At 47.5% G+C, this 15,180-nt stretch overlaps 1 protein-coding gene across 1 annotated transcript in view; it reads left to right on the top strand.

The window, feature by feature from the left end:
- Nucleotides 1-281: 281 nt before the first annotated feature.
- LSAMP (limbic system-associated membrane protein) overlaps nucleotides 282-15,180 on the top strand; it is a 1,430,869-nt gene continuing 1,415,970 nt past the window's right edge. Inside the window, exon 1 of the mRNA XM_019548765.1 lies at nucleotides 282-675. Coding sequence (XP_019404310.1) covers nucleotides 609-675 — 67 coding nt within the window. The 5' untranslated portion in view covers nucleotides 282-608. The remainder of the gene's footprint in view (nucleotides 676-15,180) is intronic.

Genomic DNA, 15,180 nt, shown 5'->3' on the forward strand with positions numbered 1-15,180 from the left:
CTGAAAAGTCAGATCTGCTGGTAGCTTTTTCTGTTGCCTTAAGGAGGAAATTATTCTCCCTTTTGCTAAATAATTTCCCCTGTGGCAACTGAAGGAAGAGCCTGGTGCAGTGGGGAGCCCAGCATAGTCTGTGTACCCAAGATCTGAGAGGAACATTGGCAGAGGGAGGATTTATCCATATTCCTCTAGTATAAATATATATAAAATGATCTGGCTTAACAACACTAGGTGGCAGAGGTGGGATCTTTTCTGCTCTGAGCACTGTCCTATAAGGCATTGCTTGTTTAAGTACAGTCGCATTTAGTTGGAGCTGCAGGAGAGAGACAGAGAGATTCTCTGTGTTTACAGCCAACGCAGGCTATGACAACCATCTAACCTGGCCCCCTTTTCTCCGGCACTTGAAGGAGAGAGTGTGAGGTTATTTGGGAATCTGACTATTGTGGGTCAGCTTTCTCAGCACTGGATTGCCTGAGCTGTTAAAGCAGAGACTGGGGAGACGGAAGGGAGACAAGAATCCCATATTATTTTTTAAAAAAAAGAGAGAGAAAGAGACAGACAGAGACCGAAAGCAAGCGAGCGAGAACAAGCAGATCAAACAAGAGAGAAGCATGAGGACCTACTGGCTGCACAGTATCTGGGTGCTGGGATTTTTCCTATCCCTCTTCTCCTTGCAAGGTAGGCGATGAGTTCTTTCTCACTACCTTCTCTAGCCCCCGCTAGCTCAAGATGAGGCTGATGGACTGAGGCTGGCTCGGAACATGAAGCTGTCTGTATTTTGACTCCTCTGCCCCCAACTCCTCCCTCCCTCCCTAACCCGGTCAGAAATAAGAGCCAAGGAGAGATCCCTGCTAGTGAATCTGATGGTTAGAGGGCACCTCATGAGCCTGACTCGCTGCTGTATTTGTGCTTTTGCGGGGACTGGTGGGGGAAGCAGCTTTGCAAAGGAAGGGGTTGGAGGAGGTGGGTGTCCTCATTCCACCTCCATCCACAAGCTGCATTCCTTGCCACTTTCAGGTTACTGTTGCCAATGCTCTTGGATCCTTCATCTTCCTAAGGGAATCAGTGTTAAGTTTTCAGAAGCTTCCTTTATGGCTTTGGTCCATCTGCAAAAGCACTGCTCTCTTCCCCTCTGCTAGTCAAAAAAAGTGGGGGAAGCAGAGAAGGAAGATACATTGGATATTGAGTTTTGTCCAGCAGAGAAATAGCCAGCTGGGTTTCGTGCTTAGGGAGTTATGTGCAAGTGAGATTTAGTTTGATGTGATGACAATCATTTCCATTATTTTTGCAATGCTTTCTGTAAACAGGAGGAAAGGGTTAATGCACAACATACTGTATGTACACACTCACACACATGCCCCCATATGCACAGACTTGTATCGCTTTGCGAGTCATACACTCATTCCCACATGCCAGTAATCATCTCCACACATACACTCATGAATATAACATATAGCATGCCTTAACTCACTCAGGCACACTCTGCCACATGCGCTCCCAACTCCCCATCACATGCAATTCCTCCAGTGTCACACACGTTCATAGATTCCCTTTCTGTAACCCTCTAACCAACTGTACACACACATGCACACATTCCTCTTACCAGTACCGTTGCTTGTACACATTCACTTTGCCCATCACTAACTATGAATCACATAGCAGCTTGCTGCATTTGTGCACATGTACACACACTCATTGCATTCCAGCTTTTCATATGTCTATATCTCAGGAAGACTATCTCTTAACACTGCTTTGCTTTTGCTTGGTCACACACTCACAGGCTCTTGAGCACTGTCTCTGTTTCAGCCATGTACTTTCTCTCACACTCTCTCTTGCACATTGCATGGCATCTGAACACACTCCATCACATAGCCCTCCCTTCCCCTTAGCTAATCTTTTTGGACATGTACTGTGTCCCCCCCGCCCCCGCTCTTGCAGCCTGTACCAAGTGCACACACAATATCAGACCAGGCTTCCTTTTTGCATTCATACATGTGTGCATGCACACACACATGCATGCATGTGCACTTTCCATCACAAGCTCTCAGCCTTGCATGCTCCCACTATCATCTGCACCCAGTCCCATACCCTTTTCCCTGCTCCTCGCATCATCTGGCTTCTCTCTCTTTCAGGCTCTTTCTGTCTCTTTTTCTGTCTCACACATGCATTTCTTGATCACAGATTTTCTCTTACTCAAACTCATATTCTTTTAGGCTCTGGATAGTGCAGCTGGTACCAAGACCCTCCACCTACTTCCCTTTGCTCTGTGTCCCTTGCTGAGGGAGGAGGGAGAATTGTCCAACATGCTCATAAACATGTGCCCATCCTGAAAAATTAGTAGCCACTTTCAGCAATGAAGTCCAGTGCCTTGGGTGAACTTCCCTCTGCTCTGAAAGCATAGGCACAGACAGACCCATCAAGGATGGACACTGGCAGGATCACACAGTCTCCAAATGCCTCCTTCATTTCCAGTGCTTCTTTCCCAACCAATGCTAACAGTGCTTGCTCTACACAGTACTCCCAGTCCACATGCTTGGGTGAACTATGACCAGAGGTTCCCAGCTGGAGCAGAGGTTGGTGTTGGTTTATCCCCTTATAGCAAAGCTGGCTCTTGGCAGAGCTTGGGTGCTGCTGCTGTTTTGCCTTCTTTGCCACTGCTCTACAAATGTCACAGTCACACAAGCCTCCAGACAGCATCCTTCCCTGCTGCCTTCAAAAGGAGATCGACCCTTCCAATACTGAGTGAACACACATCCTCTGGCAACAGGGAAGGTATGAATCTGCCCCTCCTAAGATGTCAAGTAAAAATGCATCAAAGCAAGGACTAGCTTTACCATTCCTCCCTCCTTCCACATTGTGGTTCAGCTGGAGCCCAGACCCAAGCCAGGCAGCAAGAGATTTCCCATCTTTAGCTTTGAGAGTGGAAACTGTAGGAAATAGGGCATTGGGGCTGCCTGAGAGGGGCAGGGCACTGTGGCAAGCAAACCACAAGGCACTGGAGGGGTTAAATAAAGAAACGCCACACTCTTTAAAACATACTGTTCACCAAAGGAAAAAAATCAGAAGTAATGAGCCCAAAATGTTTCAGTGACATTGGAGAGTGGGACTATAGGGAGCTACTGTTCTGGAATGCTATGGTCGTGGTTCTGAAAGGGAACAAACCCCCCTGGCTATATGTTTCCTGAGCAGTGCATGTCTCCAATGCTGGGGCCTGTTATTCTTCAAGTAACCCTCAAAACGGTGCCGTCCCCTGCCCCCTTGGTCTGTTTGGGGGTACGTTTGTGTATGTGAAGTGGACTTCCCTCTTGTTCTGGTATCCACCTATTGTATGAGCTGGAAGTAAAATGGAAGTGAGCTGGTGTTGCTGGGCACTGCCAGGATGTAACTGAATGGCACGCAATGGGAGGGGGGATGAGAGGGGTGGAATATGGGGTGAGAGACACAGCTGAGGCTGGCAGGAGACCTAAGGACTCTGTAGTGCCAAGTGACTCACACAGCCTGTCTCCTCTAATGCCTTTGCCAGGGTACTTACCGTTGGCTGCTTGTCCCCTCTGCTTGACTGGGTTCAATGGCTTGGGGACAGAGATGGGGCTTTGCTTTCCTCTCCTTTTTCTGAATAAAGGCTTTGCAGCCTCAGAGGAAGCTGTGCTGTTCTCGGTGCTTGGCTTTGCTTTGCTTTGTGCCTTGGGCTTCTGCATCACTTCAGAGTAGCAGAATAAGGCTCTGATTCTCCCTGCCACCCTCTTCAGGCTGCTGGCTTCTGCACTGGGTCCCTTTCCCAAGCTACCTGCACCAGGCTCAAAAGGGGGCTGTGATAAGTTCTGCCTCATGGTACCTCAACCCTGCTCCCCGAGATGAGCTGGAGTTTTGCAGTCTCCCATGTTTCCTTCTACAGCACTGATCATAGAGTCCTTGGGGCCTGGCTTTACTATTCTGTTCTCAGATTTCTCTGCCTGTATTTTAAGGCTGGGCCAGGAAATGGTTTTCTTATCCCAGGAAAATGATTGATATGTTTAATTACTGTTCCATATTCCAAACAGCTTGGGCCAATCAAAACTTTGTGTCGTGATAATTTGGAAATGTTCCATTTTGGGTGTGACTACATTTTCAACAATAAATGAACTAACATTTCACAAGGAAACATCCTTTTGAAGCAAAACAAAATGGAACTTTTTGTTTACACAAAGGACATGTTGAATAATCGTAATTTTTTTCCTCTTTTTTTTGTGCGTGTCACTGGCCCTTTCATATGAAAAGTTTTACTTTTGAAAAAAAAAGTCAAAAAATCCCAACCAGCTCCCGCCCATTTCCATGTATTGGATTAGTTGCAGCAGTCTTATGTCTATACCCTTTTTCTCTGAACGTTTCATTAGGATGATGGTAGTCTGGCTGCTGCATACAGTCTTTGCCAAGGATGTACTTTTAGAGTATACATGTACCATGCCATCATATAGCTGGTGTGAGTGAAGGTCACAAGGATTCTCTTGTGTTTTGTACCCAGTACAGATATAGAGGTATGATAAGGTACATTTGTAGCATGTGCATATATACATGAAAGTGTGTGTGAGCCTGTAGAGTAGCATCTATGTTAATTTGCAGTGGTTAGGCCACTAGTATGGTTGTCTGTATCTAGCATAGTGTTATGTGGTAATGCTATGTAATATAGGTAGGTGGGGGGGCTATGGGTGATAGTCTCTGTGGCGGTGATGGATTTGTTTTGTATTTATGTACCTCTAATGAGGGGGGAAAAAGGCCTTTCCCTGGTGCCTTGGATATACTTTTCTCTCCAGCTGTTTTCAGGTTGTCTGTATCTAATGCAATCAGGGAACACTTACCACGTTAGGCTATATTGATGAGGTAACGACTCTCTCAGCTGCCTTGCATTCCCTTAAGTGATGAAGATGTTCAAGGCTTAGGGTGAAGTCAAGTTTGCTTGTAGGCTTAGAGCTGGAGAGAAGGCAGAAACAATTGCTTTTATTTGCACACGGAAAACAGGGAGCTGGGAGAATAAAAGCTCCAGATTTTCAACTGGCTCTTTCTCACCACTTTAACCGCTTTGTAACTCAATAGGGTCAGTAGCTACCTCCCTATTTATGACCCCCCCATTCCACCCCTCAGTTATAAATCTGGACTCTCAGCTATGTGATCTGAAGGCTGTGTTATGGCAGACAGAGTCCTGCTCCTGGAATCCAATGCTCCCCTACCCCAAACCTCCTTTGCCCTTTCACAAACCTCACCACAGCTACTGAAACTCAGTGGCTGTCCCTGGCTTTAGAGCCTGTACCTTCTTATCCTGTTTGAACACAAGGGGCCCAGACCCTGGTAGTGTAGGATTAACCCTCTTTAGGGGAGATAAGATCCCTCACTGAGGTGATATGGCTAGAGGTGGTTTCAAGTTGCAATATTTGCACAAGGGTTTAAATCTCAGCAAGCCTAAGGCTAACTATAATTGCTGAGGTGAGAGCCTGCTCCTTCCCAGGCTTCAGGCTTTATGGTTAAGCAAACTGTGTTGGGGGTGGTGAGTAGGTAAATGAAATGGAAGATGTGACGGTGTGGCAGGTATGGGGGACCACTAGAAACAATATCTCACCTCTGTGCTGCAAGCAAGAAAGCCAAGGGTGGATCCAAGGTGAAAGGGAACCACCTTCAGCTGATATATAGAGAACCTGCTGCAGGATTGTAAGTCGGGTCAGTTACAGAAAACGGGCTTTTGAGAGGCTGGAGTATTTTATACCCATCAGTAAACCTTAGCAACAGTACTATGTTAATAGGGCACTGCCTGAGTCACAGAGGGATCTGTGTGTGATGTGTGCTATTGAACAGGTATGTCACCAGTTGGACAGGCCTATTTTTCACCTTCAGTCACATGGGTCTAGCCCACCAAGTTTCTTCTTGGCCTCCCTTATTCAGGGAAGTTACCGTAAAAGGTGACAACAGATTGCTTGGGACAAATAATGATTAAAAAAAGTGTTGATCAGAGGTTTAAACAAGAGGGCCAAGGGGGGACACCAAGCAGAGCACACCACCACTGGCCCTCAAATGAGTCCAAGGAGCCAGCAGACACTGCCCAGTGATACTCTGTTTGGAGATGGGAATGAACAAGGGCCTAGTGGGACAGACCTATTTGTCATCCTTCAATCACATGGGCCTAGGCCCACCAGGTTTCTCATTGACCTCCCTCAGGTAGGGAGGCTACAGGAAAAGATGGCAATAGATTCCTTGGGGCAAATAAAAAAACCCCAAAAACAAGGATGGTTTTGGAGGTCAGAGGTTCGTAACAGGAGTGCCAAGGGGGACACCAAGCAGAGCACACCGGACAGCGCCCACTGGCTCTCAGATGAGTCCAAGGAGCCAGGAGACACTACCCAGTGATACTCTGCTTGGAGATGGGAATGAACATCAGTGCCTGGTGGGACAGGCTACTGGGTTCTGTAGCTTAGCCGTGGGATCCAGAATGGTTAATCCTCCCTTCTTAAGTGTCTTCCTTTTCCTTAACGAGAGAATGTGCTGTGATCTTATGCACTGTTCAAGCTTGGCGAGGGAATTGCTTTGACAGTTAAAGTGTTCTTGTTATTGTTTTATCCAGAGGAGTGGGGGGAAGTGTATGTATACATCAGTTGCAGCACAGACCATCTTGTTCACCTCTGATAACAAGAGCAATGTGTGGTGAGGGTGAGAAGCATGTGGCAGGGCGGGTGAAAAGAGGGCATACTAAATAAGAGCCCCCTACAATGAAGGTGGTCTGGCACAAGGTAGGGGAGCACAGAGTTTGGTATAGAGATACTGGCCGAGGCAGCAGGTCTTTGGGAGCTGAAGTGATTTGAGTGGAAACTGGTGAAGGAACTGAGGTAGCGTCCTGATTTTGTTTTAGGTTGCCAGCTTTAACAGAGGTCAGAGGATGGTGAATGTTTACAGTGATGGGCCTAGAGGAGAGTTGGACTCATTGATGATCATCAAAGCTCAGTCCTGCCTTGGTTGGAGCACAGACAGGAGAGCTGGGATGCTTCCCAGCACGCCTTGTCCAGAAGGAGTCCTGCCAGCCAGACAAGGTTGCCCAGCTTAGTGGCTCTCACAGAAAAGAGTAGTGCTGCAGAGGGCCAACTTCTGCCTCTCTGAGCCAGAAACACATTTGTCCTGTCTTAAGCTTACAGCAACATGCTAGGCTGGGTGCAATCTACTTCAGGGCTGCTGCTGTCCTGAGCTTTATCCAAGAACCTTGCCAGAAAAAAGTCCCTTAACATTTTTACTGACCCACCACTCCCTCTTCCCCTGTCCCTCATTCTTCCACACAGAGCAGAGCTTAGGTCTTGTTCACAGTTAATGCCACTGTTGGATTTAGTTGCTCAGCTTTCAAGGGTGGTCAAGTAGATGGAGAGTCTGTGAACATGTTCATGGCATTTGCAGGTACAGGGGCTGGAGGTTAGGTGAAGGTGCTGGCATCAGAAAACTGGTTTAAGATCAGGGCCTGTGCTTAAAATGAGAGGGGAATAGATGGAGACTTGGAGCAATATGAAGGGTTTGAGGGTCCTGTATGAGTTAGAGCTACCCAAAACATGCCGAAGTCTGAAGCCAGGTTATGTTTGAAGCCAGCTTCTCTCTGAAGGGTTTTTCCTAACCATGGGAGAGATGTCTTTCCTTTCAGGGCAGGAGGGGTTGTCTGTAAAGTGATTCTTAAGGGTTTTTTTGTCACTTCTATAAAATAGATACATGAAGAAGTATAGCCTTCTGAAGGACATGTGACAGAGACAGAATGTGAGTGATGGTAGGGGAAGGGAAGGGGTGAGCCACATGACAAATGGACTGCACTCATGACTGCCATGGAGCTTTCCAGCAGGAAATCAATAGTGTTATCAGAATGCAGCCATCAGGGTGTGAGTGTGCAAAGCCTGTATGTAATTACAGCTTCCCCAGTCTGCCCCTTAGCACTCTCATAGATAGTGTGTTGCAGGCTGGAACCAATTAATTCTTCCACCCCAGTGGAACAATAACTAATGTGCCTCCTTATCCACCTATGTAAGACTAGGGACAAACTAGCCCTGAGGGACTGACCTAAGGCCATGCAGCAAATCAGTGGCAGAACTTGCAATATTTTGGAATGCTTCTGCCCGTTGCACTGGTCCACATGGCCTCCAGGCACTATTGATATAGACCAGGGGTCAGCAACATTTTTGGGCAGCATGCCAAAAACACCACAACCTCGACTCGTAAGATGTCACCTAACCTCCAGTTTACATATCCCTGTATTCAGTCATGATTTGGTGCATGGTTTTTTGTCTTTTCATAGATCTGGAAGGATGTGGAAGATTGATAGAGAGAATAGATCTAGAGGGGTGGAGAGAGGAGGTGGGTGCAAGTACTGGTGTGCATTAAAGGGCACGTGTCTCTCTGTGTGGCCATGACTGGAAAGTATGTTTATACTGTGTTAAAATATCTAGTTGGTGGCCATGGGGAGAATGTGATTGTATAGTTCAATGTATTTTTGTGTTGGAGTGCATCTGCACACGGGCAAGGACATTTGTTCAGCCCTTCGGGAATGAATGTGTTTTTGCAAGTACTGTTCTTCACAGAAGATGCGGGTCTGGTTGTGCTATTATAACTAAAAGACAAGAGTTGCAGTTCTGGTTCTGCTGACCCTTTGAAGTGGACCTGAGGTGATAGCCTCCTGGTATAGTTACTGAAGTGAAATTCAGTGGGAGCATATGTAGCTTAGCTCTTGTACTTGGATGCTGGAGAATGAAGGAGAATTCACAGAAGTTTTGGGCTGGAAGCAATCTCATGAGATCATCGGATTCAACTGCCTGCTCTGGACAGAGAGAGAGTTTCTTTGAGCATGCACATACACATGCACACACCATTTTCCTTCATGCATGCTGGTACAGTTCATGTGCTATATGGACTATGCCCTGTGTATAGGTAGGCCAGGTATACAGTGGGAGCATATGCTGATAGAGCCATCCTGAAACATTGTATCAGCCAAGTGCTCCTAGCATGAACACAGCATATGTTGGCAAAACTGCTCATTCCAGCAAAATAAACCTTACCAGGAAAAGCATGGCACTGCATGCTTTACCGCATCTGTACCGAGGCTGTTACCAGCCCAACTGTGCCAGTCATGTTTTGTCATATCCCTCAGTGATGTAGTTAGGCTGCCAAGAGTTTGTCATGAAGATCTAGTTACAGTTCTACCATCAGAGAGGTGTTTTATATTCTGGTAATGTTGAGTGATATTATAACCATGGTGTTCTAGGAAATATATGAGAGCCAATGATTTTTGTGAGTACCATCTTTTATTGGACCAACTGCATGGATGGGATTAGAGTTACGCAAGCTTCCAAATGCAGTGCATTCCTCTTCAGGCCTGCTTTTCCCTCAAACCTGAAGAAGCTTGTCTAGCTCTGTCACAACCATCCAGTTGATCCAATATAAGATATCACCCACAAAAACCCTTGCCTTATGGTAGTATACATATTCCTGTACAAAAAAAAAAAAAAGTTGGGGGGATAACTGTGCCAGTTTAAGCCTGTGTGCCACAATAGCTGTGCCCACACAGATACTTTCCTGGGTATCGCTATTTTGGTAAAAGGTATTGCACGCTTGGCTAACATTGTTATACCAGTACAAAGGCTGCACATAAACCAAGCTTGGCAGAAAGGTGGGGGCAGATGAGCAGAAACCAGTGCAGTAAGATGAGGAATGGAGAAGAAAGCAAAGGGAGGAGCAGGCTGTTTTCTCTGTCAGAGCATTAGGACTTCTGTGGTCTGACTGTGGCTTGTGTGCAAACCAGCAAGGCGGAAAGCTGCAACAGATTGGGATGCTAATAAAAGCGGCTGCAGCATGAGGTAAATGAGCTGTGGCATTGTCCGAAAGGGACCCTGAGCTAAGGTCAGCAGCATGGAGACCTTTTGCTTTTCCCCTTGGCTGGGGCTCGCTGGCTGCTCTGTGTGTGCTGGCGTGGGAAAGGCCATTTCAGCTGGCCTTGTGTTCTGCTCTGAAGCAAGTTGCCAGCTTTGCTCCATGCTCCAAGGACAGGCAGATTTGCCTTGAAAGGCCCTGCTAGCCCATCATGTCAGCAAACTCCACTGCCTTGCTATTGATCCTGAAACATTTCCTGATCAGTTTTTCCTCAAAATGAAACGGAGCAGCTGTCTGCCTCCTGTACTCTCCCACTCCACAGAATGGGAGAATGAAGGCAGCCTAAAGCTCCTGCCTCCCTTCCTCCCCTACCACGAGAAGGGAACTCCAGTTGTACTGGCTTGTGCTGAAGTTCCAGCAGCTTCAGGCTGCCTGTCTAAGAGCTGAGACCCTGGAAGCAATAAGGTCGTCGGCCTGTGACAGTTAGAAGAAGGGTGGCTGTTCCAGGGCAGTGGATTGTGGAAGCCCAGCCTTCTCAGCTGCCTGCCAGGTGAGCTGGCAGGAAACCAGTCAGGTGCCAGTGGAATCTTGCCTGTGATTCATCAGAAGTTTGTTGCAAGATAAACATTTTCAGGGAGCACTTCTGCATCAACAAACTAGCATTTTCCACGGCAAGGATGCTCTGCTGGAAAATCCCCAGCCAGCTCTGTGCTCGGTACTGACAGCATGTGCAAAGGGTAGCAGCTCCTGGAGTTGTATGACTCCAGCAAACTTTCATGTAATTACAAGCAAGAAAACAAACCCACAAGTAATTTATAGCTCCTGTGGGTGTGAAGTGAATTTTGAAAATGGTAGCAGAGAGTAACCAATGAAGCGTCATCCAGGAGTAAGTCATCCAGTCATCGCACTGAAGTGCTAACTCCCAGAGTCATTTGTGATCGTGTCACCCCTGCACAGGGCTCTGTATGCAGGCAGTGAAATGTATGGTAGGTCTGGCCCGCCTATCCTAGCAGATGCTCCAGCAGGCAGGGTGTAAATACAGAAGGATACACTGTTGCTTTGGCCAGGAGGAAATGAGAAGAAGAGATCCATTCTGCTACTCCTAGAGAGGGGAGGAAGGAAGTCATTGACGTGACCTCCTCAGAAAGACAGGGGAAGGCTTGCAAAGAGAGGAATGGAGCTGCCAGCATGAAGGGTCTATGTCAGGGGTGAGCAATCATTTTTGCACTGAATGACTTTTGATGAGCTGACAAGGGCTGCATGGGTAGCCCTGCCCCTTGACAGGTGCCCTGCCCCCCATTGCCATCTTGGGACTGGAATTCCCACCTCCTAACCCCTGACCTTTGCCACTGGAAGGTCCTTCCCACCCCATCCCCCCACTCCCATTGCCCACAGAAGAAGTCCTTTTGAGAGGGGGGTTGCCATCTTGGAACTAGAATTAAAAAAAACCCCTAAAAATCAAACATCTACTATAACATATTTTAATTTGATTTCAAAAATATTTTCGTCCTGATTTACTTGTGTTTGCACAGTGTATATACAGGTGATTGCATAATAGCTCAATAAAGTCATACTCTTATATATTGGGTGGGGGGGCATGTATGCGTGGGGTTTGTGGTGTGGGGTCTGTGGGGAGGTGTGGATGTGGGGTTGGGGTGGTACACAGCCCTTGCTGTGAGCGGTAGCAGCAGCAGGCAGTGTGCCCTTGGGGTACGCCTGGCCTATGGCAGGCAGAGCCCCCTGGTGGCATGCAGCTCTGGCTGAATCCCAGGAACTGCACATGGCAGTATGAAGCCAGCCCAGTCTGGCCTGTTCGTACGTGCCCTCAAGCCAGACTGGGCTGGCTCCTTGTCAGCATGTGGGGCTCCCAGCACAGCAGGTGAGAGCTATGTGCCATCAGGCTGGGCCAGCTCCACACCTCCAAGTGGGCCTTCCAGCACTTCAGCAGGTAGCTTCACTTGGAGGCATGGAGCCTGCCCCAGCCTCATGGCAAGTGGACTGAGAGTCACATGCCATCAAGTCAGGCAGGCTCAGTGCCACTATATGCATCTCCCCACTGGAATGCTGGAAGTCCTATGTGGAGGCACAGAGCCAGTTTGGCTCAACCCAATGGCACACAGCTCCCACCTATGGTGCTGGGAGCCCCATGTACTGGCACAGAAGCAACTTGGTTTGGCTTGAAGGTATATGCCAGTGAGCCAGGTTGAGTTGGCTCTGGGCCACCTCTTGCAGCTCCTGAGATTCAGATGGAGCCACGTGCCACCAGGGGACTCTGCCTGCAGCAGACCAGGAGCACCCTGAGGGCCTGCTGTTGCTGGCAGGGGCAGTGTGCCATGCTGGAGGGGTCCACACCCACCCCACCCTCTTGCAAGCAAGAGCACCCTTTCCCACTCACCAGCTGTCCAGCTATGTGCCATCACACTTGGTGCCTCCACACAGACCCCATGGAGGTGGAAACATAGAGCCTGCCCGGTCCAATGGTGTGTGACCTCTGAAAGCCCGTGCCTCCTGCCGGCTTTCAAAGGGGCAGCTGTGGGATGGTAGTAATTGTTTTTTGGAGGGACATCTTGGTGGGCCAGATCTGACCCCTGGGCTGTATTTTGCTTGCCACTGGTCTATGTGGTGTGCCCAGGGCTTTGACTGCTTTAAATTATTGTTATGGTTCAGTGGCAGAATCCCTGTCTGCTACACAGGAGACTGGGGTTTGATTCCTGCATGTGTATATAACTATAGCCATCGAGGCACTGACCATCCAGTCTCGGTCTGGCCTTTGGATTCTGTCTTGGTGCTCTAACGAGGGGATGGAAGGTCTGGGTAGCCCCCACTCCTGCTTAGGTGTACTCCTTAAAGGTTCTGGTGACTGGTCATGTGTATACCATGATCCAAAAGGATTGATGGTTGCCTACTAGTACTAATTGCATGTGCCTCTACTCCTGTCTGGGACAGGAAAGTGCAGGGCTAGGTGATAATGCAAAACAAAGAGAAATGAATTTCCCTAGTAAACTTTTGGAAATGTCCACAGAATTCTGGTGTGATCAGGGTTCTGGGTAACATTTGAGTTGGATTTGATCTATAGTAGCTCAACCTATCTTCTCAGGGTGAAAAGCTGAAGGAGGCTGGCACCTACCTGACATATCACTAATGGCGTTAAAAGCACTTTGACCAGAGCATGCCTCCATGTGCAGCACCCATGCTCTGATTGCTTGGAATTACTGTCTAGTCAGATAACGAGCTGTTGTTGTTTACTATGTTCAGTTCTGGGCACTTCAGTTCCAGAAAGATGTAAACAAAATTAGAGAGAATTCAGAGAAGTTCAACAAAAATGATTAAGGGGCTGGAGGGACTAACTGACTTATGAGGAAAGCTTGTGGGAGCTAAAAATATAGTGAGCTTGGCTAAGTGACTAATGAAGGGACACACTAATGATCTATGCATAGCAGAAGGTGTGGAGAAGGACTTCTTGGGATGGGCTGAGACAAGAACTAGAAGTCATGGTACAAAAAAAAGGGTGTGTGTGTGGGGGGGAGATTTGGGCAGGTAAAAATGCCTAATAATGAAGAGATGTTAGATTCTAGAACAGTTTTTCTATAGGAAGTGGTGGAATTGCAGCCTTTTGGGATATTTAAAATGTGGCTCAAGAAAGCTCTGGAGGTTAATGTGTGTACAGCCATCCCCAAAAGCTCCCTGGTTGGGGGAAAAGGAATAATCTAGATGGCTCAATAGATTTTTCTTCTCTTTTCTTTTCTTTTTTAATGTCATGCCTAATTCCTCTTCAATGATTGAAAGAGAGCTAATTTGCCTGGTCTGACAAATAACCACATTCCTCATCCTTTAAGCATTAAGGCATTTTTCTTTCTACCTTTTTGGGGATATTGTTATTTGACTATAAGAAAGACATTTTGGAGCAAGGCTGAGAATAATTAGCAGCCTTTTACCATAGTCACTGAAGAGAGATCTTGATTATTATAGTCATAATTTGCAGTCCTCTCCTCTCATCTAACAAAAGACTAGGATGACTTCAGCGACTGTTGATCCTTTGATGACTACTTGATAGTTTGGTGAGGGTGATGTCTTGGACCTCAGCCTCCTTCCAGGTGAACCTGCATGGCCTGTGATCTATCTTCAGGAAACACTGAACAGTTGAGGTTTGAAGTATGGCACTCTACTCTACCCATTTGTGATCTTATATAATATGTCCCTTCCCTCCTTTAGGCTGTCTAAGTGTGTAGCTGAACACTAGAAGACCTGGCATACATAAGGTTTCATGGTTGGGGCCATATTGGACTCATACCCTTTAGAGCACCAAAAGGCTTACCAAGCAGAGTTTGCACCCTGGGCAAACCATGTGTGTTGGGGGGGAGGGGGGCATGAAGCAGTGAGGTGCTACTGAGTGCCAGAGAAGAGGGGCTTCTGAGACTTGGGGAACAGGGAGGCAAGAGCCTTACCTACTTTGGGGACTCAGAAACAGTGCTCTGCAGCCTGACAGCCACAATGTGGTCTTCTTGCCTCACCTGTTATTCCAAAGCAGCAGCGTGGTGTCCAGGAACCTGGCAGCTGCTGCATCAGCAATGCTGTAGGGACATTTCTGCTGTTGGGGTTCAGACTCCATGATGGTGGAGGAGCCATTCTGGTGTCCCTACTAAGTTGGCACCTGGGGCTGGGGCTGGGGCCCCTTTTGCCCTCCTGAAGTTACATTACTGAAATCACCACAGTAGGTTGCGGTTGCTCAGTGTGGATACCATTGGAGACTCTGTGATGTAATATGGACAGGATCCGTGTTGCTAGGTCATGTACAGTATCTCCAAATGACTCCCCAACCAGCTTTGCCTCAGTCTAAAGAGTGTTCATGCTCTGTCTTGTGAAGTTCCTTAGATCTGTTCCCTACTGCTACCTTACTGTGGAGAAACTACAAAATCATGTCACTGCCTGTCTAGGGACCAATCAGAATTTATCCCCTTTTATAGCCCTGTAAAGAATATGCTCCTTTAGTTCAGGGGAGAAGGGGAAATGATTTTCCACAGCAAAAAGAGGAGAGGTAAACATGGAGTCAATGATGACACATTCTTTTTTTTTTCCTCCTCAGTGACCAGAAAAAAAGAGAGGGCAGTTGACTAAATATGCAGCCTAGGAGTGAGATTCTTTATGGAAAACCCACATTTATGCATGTTTCGTAGTTTCATAGTTTCTAGGGTCGGAAGGAACTTGAGTAGGTCATCTAGTCCGACCCCCTGTCATAGCAGGAAAGAGTACTGGGGTCAAACGACCCCAGCAAGGTGTTCATCCAGCCTCCTCTTAAAGACCCCCAGGGTAGGAGCCAGCACCACTTCTCTT

This window comes from Crocodylus porosus, unplaced genomic scaffold (assembly GCF_001723895.1).
Source record: "Crocodylus porosus isolate Cpor-Errol unplaced genomic scaffold, CroPor_comp1, whole genome shotgun sequence".
Taxonomy (NCBI): Eukaryota; Metazoa; Chordata; order Crocodylia; family Crocodylidae; genus Crocodylus; species Crocodylus porosus.